The sequence below is a fragment of the Gallinula chloropus genome, assembly GCF_964237585.1.
Source record: "Gallinula chloropus genome assembly, chromosome: 11".
NCBI classification, from domain to species: domain Eukaryota; kingdom Metazoa; phylum Chordata; class Aves; order Gruiformes; family Rallidae; genus Gallinula; species Gallinula chloropus.
In genome coordinates this window covers 22,390,007-22,400,359 of record NC_140096.1, presented here as the reverse complement: position 1 = coordinate 22,400,359, position 10,353 = coordinate 22,390,007, and the positions used below count along the sequence as shown (strand labels likewise).

Here is a 10,353-nt window from a genome sequence, read left to right as displayed (position 1 = left end):
CCTTGCTGATGTTTCTCACCTTATGCTATGATGCTTGCACAGGACAGGATGGAGCGAGACCCCACAAGGGTTAGTGAGACCACTGTTTTCAGACTGCTGTTAGAGGAGCTGTGTCATAAACTACATTTTGGAAGAGATGTGAGAGGTAGAAACACCATGAATCAAGACAAAGAAGATACAAGGAAACCTCTGACATTCATAGCAGCCTGCATGGACACCAGAAAAAGCCTAGGGAGAGCTGTTTGAGAGCAGAACTGCCTGGAAGATGCTTGAAATACAGACAAGGAAAATATTGCCTATTTTCTGCTGGCTAAGAATTGTATGACTTTGTTACTGGCCTAAGTGAAATTTAATAACCCTGGCCAGCCTCCCCAGGGGCCTTCACTCACAGTCCCTACCCATGGGGCCAGGAATCCCACTTAGGTTCAGCCCTGGACCTTCAGTCCTTGCCTGAGTTGTGCTGTAGTGGGACTGGTCTCCAGCTCAGCTTGCTGTTGGACCTGCGTGCTGACCACCACACTGTGCCTGGTCCTGGCTGCCCTCACATGATGTGATTCTGACTCGTGGAGTGGCTTCACCTTGGATCTGCTTTTTCACCACAAACTCACCTGATGATCTGGACTGTTGGTGGAGCCTGGCTACCATTTCTAGACCTGCCCTCCTTGCTCCAGTGCAGTGGGGCTGGACACTAGCTGGTGAGGCCCCTGCCTTGTCTGCCATGCTGCTGTGCTTGGTTTCCCATCTTTCAGGAAGTAACTGGCCATTTCTGTGCCCTGGGACTTAGCTCAGACAGGGCCTGAAGGGCGAAGTCTGAATTTAAAGGGGGCTCCAAGTCCTGGGAGAGTGGCCAGGGTGCAGTGCCCCTGTGCCTTGAACATTTGGTTCCTCAGCCCTCTCACTGATGTCCTTTTAACCACAGAAACCATGAAACTCTGAACTGAGGTGAAAAGAGAAGTATTTAATATAAGAAACATTTAAATAGAACTGAGGTGAAAAGAGAAGTATTTAATATAAGAAACATTTAAATAGCAACACCTGATATAAACATTTGATCGTAACACTGTGGTCAGGGTAACATGTGATTAGTGCACTGTGGTTGCTCACACTTGGCCTAGGATAAAGTAGGTGTAGTGATATAGTTGTCAACTGTGCAAGTAAATTTGCAGCATCTCAGACAGCACTTCTGTTACTCCCAGATCTTGCTTGCTTCCAAGCTGCAAAGCTGTTTATTGCTTATGGCTGACATGTTTTACACAGTTATGGCTTCAGTTCATTGCTGGTACATTCAAGCTAAAAGTGACTAGCGTAGTAGATGTGGATTTTAGATTATGGTATTTAATGAAAAGCCTCCTGAATATGCAGAAGGGAGTTGAGAGATCCCAAGGCAGAGGATTCTACCCAACCAATGCCCTTCTTCACGAGGTGTTTTTGCCATTCTGCAGGGACATGCTGCATGCCTATGACACAGTTCCAGAAATACTTAAAAAGCAGCAAGTAGGGGATGGTTTAAAAATCGAAGGTATGTATCTTTTCCCCCTATTCTTGATCAAACCAGTTTGAATACTGAGCAGCATTCTCGTTCAGTAGCCCACAGGCTGCCTGCTCACCTTGAGCCAGGACTCCCGCCGCCGGCCGCAGGCAGCACAGCTCGGTGTTGCCACCTAGAGGCACCTGACAGCCCCACTGTCACTGCAAATCGATTTCCACGCCAGGGAAGACGCAGTATCACGACTGATATTAAAGTCACCTTTCATTGTTGAAGCTGTTCTTACCCATAGAATCAAGTTTTTAGTGCCGACAGCGGGTACTTACCCACTGGGTGCATTCTCATGGTTCTATCACACGTAAACACATCGGGTCACTTGCTTTGTGCAACAGTTGGGAGGTGAAGCCCATCTGCTAATTAAGCTGCTCAGCAAGTCTTCCAAGGGCTCCTCTTTTTCCAGCAGGTGCCTATAAGGTCCTGTCGGCTTCATGTGTATTTAGCAGCCACGGCCAGCACTTTCTGTGACAGTGACACAACCTGTCGGTGCCTGTGTGAGCTTTGTGTGCCCCAGGAAGGCTCTTGGTGTAGTGAGTTTATCTGTTCCTGTGAATTCAAGGCCCACTGGTCTCTAATCCTGCTCAGTTCTTGGGGGATTTTCCCACACAACAACATGTCCTATTTCTTTTCTCAGCCTGCTTTTTGCTAGTATTTCTCTATCCACACACGTAGGTAGGTACCTATACAACTCACACACAAACTCACAGAAAAGAGGTTTTGTAACAACTTGGCCTATAAAGTAATTCCACAGAGTCCTAAGATTTATTTAAAAAATAAATTTTAAAAATAAATCTTAGCCCAATATGTCTGTGCCAGAGAAATTTAAGACCATTACATTTAGTCCCCTGCTTGGGAAAGGTTGAGAAGCCACAGTTCAAGATTTCAAGAGTTTTATGGTCTTAGCTGGATAGTAACAGAAATGCTCCTGGGTCCATAATCTCATCAACTCGTTACAAATTTCAGCAGCATCTGAAACACAGAAGTGGTTAACAGCAAGCTGAAGTATATGCAGTTTCTCTTTATGTGTCTGACATCAATGTGGCATCATACAATGTGTTAAGTGCTGTCTTTCTGAGTTGGACAGAGGAGGCCTTCTTAATTGCTGTGAAACCTGCATGTGGAGAAGACTACACATTCTGCCCTGGTGATTGTGTCTGGCAGACTGTAAAATAAAGAGCAATAAACCTGGGAAAACAAAGAGCTAACACCTAAAACTACAACTTCAACATGACAATCAGCCCCCTGCTTCCCAACCACAGGAAGACAAACCAAAAAACTGGAGAAATTCTGTGGAATTTTGCAAACATTTTTAGAAAAGACCTGAGTACAAAAAAAAATGGTATGTAAAGTATGTACAAAAAAAGCACTTCACTAGTTTTTAAGTAATTAATTAGATTATCAGATGATAATATTGTTGTGTGACAAAGTGGGGTTTTTTTCTGGCCAATGGATCCACAGAAGTACACAAAGGAGTCTAAAATAAGCAACCAAGAACATCTATGCAAAATGCCAAATGCAAATGATAAGCACACAAGCAAAGGGGATCTTTCATGAAAGCAGCAGCTCGATTGTTTTGTACAGCATGTAATGTTCCTGTGAAACTCAAGTAAAAAGCAAGCTGTGACAAACGCTTGAGAGTGCTTTGCATAAAGAGAAGCCACAAGCATTTGAAACTGGAGTAGGAAAGTCAAATATCACAAACGGTTAGTGAGCTAAGGACACGCTGTAGACTGGAATTTTACCACCTTAGAGACTGTTTTTTTGCATAGCTAATGGTAAGCTTCGTCTTCTAGATAGCCCTGCCTGGAAAACCTATTTGGAATACTCTTTCAAAGCCAATCATGTCACTCTGCTCGATTGAACGATGAAAAAGGTACTTTGCAAAGCTTTTAAAAGAACCCATGTGGAAGGGCTGCTGTGGACACCGTGGGCCTGGCTTTGTTGCAAACTATGCAAGAGATGCAGGAAGCAATAGGGCGCTAAGTAATTTGGAACAGCACCATAATTGTTTCACAACGTGGAAAAGGGGAGTTCAGAGTTTAAATCTTCTGTGTTGGACCATAATTTAGATACAGAATTTCCAAGCAATCAAGAAGTAATGGTAACAGTTCAGGCATACAGTCACAAAATAGCACCTTATTGGCGTATGTATGCATGGAGAAGAGGTCAGAGGGCTTTCTAAATGCTGTGCGTGAGCTGCAGTAACCCATTTTTGCTCAGTTGTTGAGTCATGCAAAATATCTTTAGAATAGCTACAGAGCTTTTTACTGGAATGAAAAAGCTTTTATTGCTCATTCTGCCTACAGGGCTAGGGTTCAATCTCTTTCTCTGGGCAAAACGCTCACAAAATGCTTTTGTAAGTCACCACCAGGTAAGATGTCTGATTTGGAGCTCTCAGCTTCTGCAGCCTGCCATCTCAGGGGCTGGTTTGGGATCCGTTAGCAGCACGAGCAAAGTCACTGCTCAGCAGCTGAGAATCCGAACGTCTTGCACGGACAGTCAGGAACGCCTGCACGGGCAGTAACTAAATCCAGTGGCTTCATTACTGCAATTTTCAGTGTGGAAACACGGCTGAAGCTGAAATGGCTCAAGGGAAAAGAACAACAAGAAGTCGCACAAGCTACTCTTGCTGTGGGAGCTCCTCTCTGGGCACTGCAGGTGTTGAAGGGTGATTTTCTCAAACACAGTCTGGAGCACTGAGGAAACCACACCTGCTGTTTGCAACAGGTTTTGGAATGAAGGACTATGAACGGCAAGCAGAGAGGTTTCTGCCCCATGCCATCCTGTTGTACTGCCTGGCTGCCGCAGCACCTCATCCCGGCATCAGCCATGCCGCCCGCCTTCTCCCGCACGCCTGTGCCAGGCTGCTCGGGCCGGGAAGGAGCGCGCGTCCCGCCCTTGCCTGAGGCGCAGCCCGGCCGCACTCCGGGGACTGCAGCGGCGGCAGGAGGGGTAGGGAAGGGACCTCAGCGACCGCTGCCCTGATTCCGGCCCTGCCCGCCCAGCCGTGTTCCTGAAGCACAACGGACGCCTGGGAGGCCCTGAGGAGGGTCAGGGCATCGTAACGCTGCCCTTGGGCACACCGGGCACTACCGTGTGTGCACACAGCGCCCCGACCGCTTTCTCTGCGCAGTCGCTTGGGCGGACAGGAGGCGGCGAGGCCTGGGGGCAGCCCCGGAGGGGAACAGCCCGAAACCGGCCCCAGCAGCCTTCCCAGGGGCGCCGCTGCCCCCGCACCAAACACCCCTACCCCCCACCCGGCTCTGCCGCCGCTGCGCTATCGCGGAAGATATCGCGAGAGGGGAGCGGGGCGGGGCGGGCCGAGCCGGCGGGAGGGGAGGGGCGGGGCCGCGCGGTGTTTGGGGCGGTGGGGCCGCCCCTTCCCCTGCTCCCCCCCCCCACCGCCCCAGTGGCTCCGGCACCCGCCGCGCACAAAATGGACACCGGCCCCGGCGGCGCTGCCCGCGCGGATGGCGAGCTGCCCTCCACCTCGGCCGCGGCAGCCTCCGCGCAGGAGCCCGGCGCCGAGGAGGTACCGCTGCGGGGGCGGGCGGGGGTGGGGGCCTCCGGGGACGAGCGCGCCTGGCCCCGCCGCTCCCCTCCTGTAGCAGCCCCGCGGGCCGCACCGGCCCGGCGCTGAGGCAGCCGCCCGGGCTGCTGGCAGCGCACCGGCCTCCCGGCTGCAGTCCGTGAGGGCCCGGCCAAGCCGGAGCCGCGGCCCGGTCTGCGTGGCGGCCCTGTAGGCCGACCCCCGCCCGGACACAGCCCTGGCCCCGCCGTGCGGGCCGGCTCTCCGCTCCGTCCCTCGGCATCCCTCGAATAGCTGCCACCGCCCGCACGGTCTCTCTGGCGCCTCTCTTCTGGCTGCGCTGCCTGGTCCCGCCGGTACTGGCCGTTTAGCCGCTGCTCCCGTGCTGTGCAGCCGGCTCTGCCCGGCGTCGCCCCCCGCCAGCCCCCCAGCCCGCGTCCTGCTCCCGCCTTTAGCGCTCTCGCCCTGTCGTTTCCCTTCCCCCGCCCGCAGGTGATGCTGGCCCAGCGCGGGACGGCGGCAGCGGGCGCGGGGCTTGGCGGGACCGGGGTGCCCCGCGGGGCTTCGGGCCCCGGGTCGGGGCTGTCGCGGCTGAACGGACTCGTCCCAGCCCTCGCTTCAGGGCTTCAGCCTTCCCTCCCTCCGGCTAAGACGCGGCCGTGGTGTGGGGTAAACCCTTCAAAAGGGTGCCTGGCTGCCCTTTCAGCAGCCTTCCTTCAGCTGTTTTTGGGGGGAGAGGCTGCCGGCAGAGACACGAGGGATGCCAGACGTGAGGTGTGTGGGTGTCCTTGGAAACGCAACAAGACTTCACGTGAAGAACGAATCTATAAAAACTTTGTGGTAGTGATGATTGTGTGTCCTATCTGTGTGGCGTTGGAGAAACGGCGGGAATGTGGGTATCAGTGCCACCAGAACTTAGTTCCAGTTGGTGGAAGTCCATCTTTGCCTGGAAGGAACACTCTTAACGTCGTTCCCTTGGCTCCAGACAGCAGTGGGACACAGCACACTGTGCTGCTGGGTGTGACCCGGTGGTTCAGGGAAGAGTTGAAGTGCTGTTTCTGTAGTGGATACGAGTTCTGCTGCAGGATTCTCCACCTGTCAACTCGTGCAAAGTTGCTACTAAAGGCTTAGGGAATGCCTGCCTGGAGAAATAATTTGCAAAAAGTGCATGCTTTGAGTATTAGCAACATTGTGCTACTGTGCTGCATTGGCCAGTATGTTCTCTTAAAAAAACCCCATACTTACTCTTTGAATGTTAATTCAGATAGCTGAATTCCACTTTATGTTGAGGCACAGGTCTGCTACATAGGTACACAATTAGTTTCACTTTCTATATAAATAATGGTGTTAAATAGAACCTGTTGTGCTCTGCTCCCCTGTCAGTGACTGACTTCACTAGAACTTCTTTCTTCTTGAACCAACTCAGTGACTACTTGGAATGTATTTCCACTTTGTATATGGAGTTAAGCACAAAAGGGGTCCTTGTCATTCTGAATGCATCTGTTCAAGGTTCTCAGTAACACAGTTTACAAGAGTAAGGTCAACTAAAGCAGCAGCAGTTCTTATTCCTGTCCTTTATTTAGGTGTTCAGGTGACCTACCCAATTTAGAACTAATTGTTGCACTTACTAGTGAGAAATATTCCTCTCAGCCCGAAGTTTAAAGCTGTGGTTAGGCTAATTAGTAGAAATTTCAAGGGGAAGTATTTTGCATCTCTGGAATACTCAGGGTCTGTTGTTTTTGTAACTGGTCTTGTTTCTTGTAAGGTGTTTAAATAACACCAGTTTTCAAGGGGCTCTCTTGTGTAGGGTTTAATTTTTAACAGAAAGCTTTTCTAGGGCAGAGGCAGGTTGTTACCAGCTAGCTCCTTGAGTTAAACACAAGAGTACTTTTTTGCCGGTTAATTAATTGTTTGCAATGAGGTTTCTGATCCTCCTGTTTCCTGTTATGTCAGCCCTCTGGGTGCATTGTGTGATGTTTCTAGGGTAAGACTCTCACAGGCTTGATAAAATACTGTGGTGTTCTGTATTGTACATGATCTAGCTGGTAGTAAGAGGTGTTATTATTCATATCAACGATTAGTAATTGACAAGGTCTAGACTTTCAGAGCCCAGAACTAAGTTTGGATGTGACATTGGTCCTTACCACTCATCTATCTCCACCAGCACAGAATCGTATTTTAGTGAAACTACAGCATGTTCTTTTCCCTTGTAAATTGAGAGGAAGAGAACAAGTGCTGGGGTGCATGTGTCTTAACCTGTTTCTCATCAGCTTTTGACAGTCTCCTGTTTGTTATTTCTGATATTTTGGGGCCATCAATGTTCCACAGAAAGACTGCACTGAGGAGTGAAAGGACAGGGAAAATGTGCTTTGCCTTGAAAGGTAAAGCTTAGGGTGTGATTTCAGAGTGCAGTAACTTTGCATGTCACTTTGTTTACTACTTTAACTCAGAATGTATTATTCACAAGTACTTCTTTCAGGATAAATTTGTATGCCACTAAGTTTTCTTCTGGGGATATCTGAGTAACAACTAGCATGTAGCCACCAGCCTTGGTGTCCTGGTTCTGGCCAGGACAGAGTTAACCTCCCCAGGCAGCCAGCACAGGGAAACCGAGTCAGCTCAGGCTGTTTCCACAGCACCTAACATCACTCCCCTATAAGAGGGGCTGCCTGGGGAGGGGTGCTCCTGGGTGCCTCCAGTGCAGTCTGAGTGTGGACAGGGTTGGTCCTTGTGTTGTGTGGTACTCTGTTATCACTGAGAAAGGGGAACAACAGCAAATTTCACTCACACCCAGGGCTTGGAAAGATAATATCGTGTTACACTTTACTTGGAAACCTCTTAGTTAAAAGGGATTCTTGTAATGCTGAGGTGTTCTGCTTTTTCCAGGGGAAACTTCATGCTTACCTGAGGTAGACAGACAACTTTTTTCTAGCAGTGCACCTCTATAGTTTATTTCTAGGAGAAATGAGGGACACATCTGAAGTGGCCTACTGTCAATTTTGTTTTACTCTAAGGAACAGTATTTTGTCACTCTCAATAACAAGGATTTGCCCTGATAGTAGCCCTCTTACTGGAGTCTATATTATATAGTGTAATGTAATGTAGGTGTGAATATACACATAGATCGGACCTGCCCTTTGGCATGTTGATGCAATGGTCTGCTCCTCACATTGCTGTCTGAGATGAGCTGATTACCAATGTGATTGAAGAATCTTTAAGTGAACAGAACGTTTCTATTGCTACCTGTTTGCAACATGATCATTTGGCATTGCAAAGCTGAGCTCATGCATTTATGAAATCCTTAAGTTGTGAAACGACTTCATTACACACTTACCTACTGTTCACCTCTGCAGAGAATGATGCCTTTGGGCCAAAACTTGAAAAGGTGATCTCTGACTTGAGAAAATATTCCTCTCATTTGCGTGATTGTACTTACAGTTAAAGAATAAGTTGGTATATATATTTATCAGGAACAGTTCTGAAATCTAAGTGTAATGTTGCTTTACAAGCTTTTGCATATTTAGTCCCAGATTGCCTGGTTTTGATACTTGACCCTGAATAGTTTAGTTATGTCCTTGTTTAGTGTAGCAGTGTAGTGGTTGAAGTTGTAGAAACCTGCTTTGAGCTTCCTAACTGAAGACAGAAATAAATTGATCTTAAACTATGAAAGTTAGTAATTTTTGTTAGTTTGTTAATTTTCTTTCATTGATAGTAGATAAGGTAGCTCTTTGTTAACTAAGAGTATGCCATGCAATTGTCACAGGATTGTTTAATCTCTGTTAATGTTGTAGTTAAACCTGTATTTCCAAATATTTCCGTATTGATCTAGAAATAAACCCAAAACCCAACCAAAATTCAAGTGCCACAAATTTGCAGTTAGGATTTTCAAATTCAGAAATCACATTTAATTTTTAAAAATAGCTTTTCAAGATAACTAAATTCAGTGATGCATCTAGAGCGAGATCTCTGTGCAAGATTAAACATCATCTTTCAGTTGTTTCATTCACTGCTTTCAACTATTTCTAGAGATAAACATGGGGATGAGACAAATCTCCAACTTATATTTTATTTGGTCATATCTCTTTAGTTTCATCATGGATATCAGGTTCTGCTTTGGGTGAAATAGTATGGTTAATGCAGTTGCTTTATTTTGAAATAATTATCTTTAAAAAGTAGCATGCTTATAGTGTGTAGGCTTGCTCAGTTTGATGTCTCTCTGCTTTAGTAGATAAAGAAGTTGATACTTATAAAGTGTTTAAAATTTGAATTCCAGAAAAATGATCCCCCGTTTCAACTCAAACTTCCTCCAAAGGCAGCGAGACCTGAAAAAGAAGTTGACCCTGAATATGAAGAAAAGATGGTCAGTATTTTCATGACAAAACATACTGCAGCTTTTTATGACACTGTTTCCTTGAACTGGATCAACAGTTACAAGGAGTTACTGCAGCCTGGATGTGTCAGAAAAGAAAAATAAACCCAGATTCATTTACCTGTCGAGTCCAGTGTAGTGTTTCTCACAACGGCTAACAGTAGGTCTTTAGTGAAGAATATGGTAACAGAGGAAGCAGATAGTGATGGTTCTGTTAAATAATGTTCCACTCTTCCAAGTAGTTTTGTCTGTCTGATTTCTGGAGTTGGAGGCTGTGGTTTTTATACTCAGCAGTTGTCAGGGTTGTTTTGGTGTTTTTTTTCTTCCTAACAAGCTTGCTTGACTTTTTTTTGCTTGTTTGTTTCATTTTTTCCCCTCGTGTAGGTAGAATTACCCACACCATGCTGTGGTAAGGAGTTTCTATTTAATTGCTTTTTATATTTAGAACTCTCCCTTTTGGTTTTGAATCAGTCTCTGCTAGTTTTATCTGATGACCTCTTGACTCATGTCAGAGGCATCTTTAAGCTACTGAAGTGAGAGAAAAACTGAAGCTGCCACTTTCTCATCATACAAAAAGAAAAAGGTTTTAAACCTTAATGTGCCCTGTAATATTTATGCCATAACAATGCAAAGGAGGCTCTGTCTGTCAGTGACACAGATGAAGGGAGCTTATAGTGCTGGGAGAGGAGAGGTAGCAGGGTAACCTCTGTATTACAGAGCGGCAGAAGCCAGGAGGGTGTCGCAAGGCTGGTTCTTGAGTGACACTTGTAGTAAGTTCTTGGTTGAAACTGGTATCTGTATCTTGCTGCTTTTTTCTTAAAAGCTTTAATGTTAAGTGGATGCCTAATAATTAGAGTAGAGTCTGAAAGGATTGGGAACTGTAGAAGTCAGGGAAGTGTACCAGTTAGACAT

General features: G+C 47.0%; 1 protein-coding gene across 1 annotated transcript in view; it reads left to right on the top strand.

Moving 5' to 3' along the window:
• Positions 1–4,979: 4,979 nt before the first annotated feature.
• SMARCA1 (SNF2 related chromatin remodeling ATPase 1) overlaps positions 4,980–10,353 on the top strand; it is a gene marked incomplete at its 5' end in the record, with an annotated part of 31,611 nt that continues 26,237 nt past the window's right edge. The window contains 2 exons of the mRNA XM_084269289.1: positions 4,980–5,075; positions 9,346–9,432. Of these exons, the coding sequence (XP_084125415.1) occupies positions 4,980–5,075; positions 9,346–9,432 (183 nt within the window). The remainder of the gene's footprint in view (positions 5,076–9,345; positions 9,433–10,353) is intronic.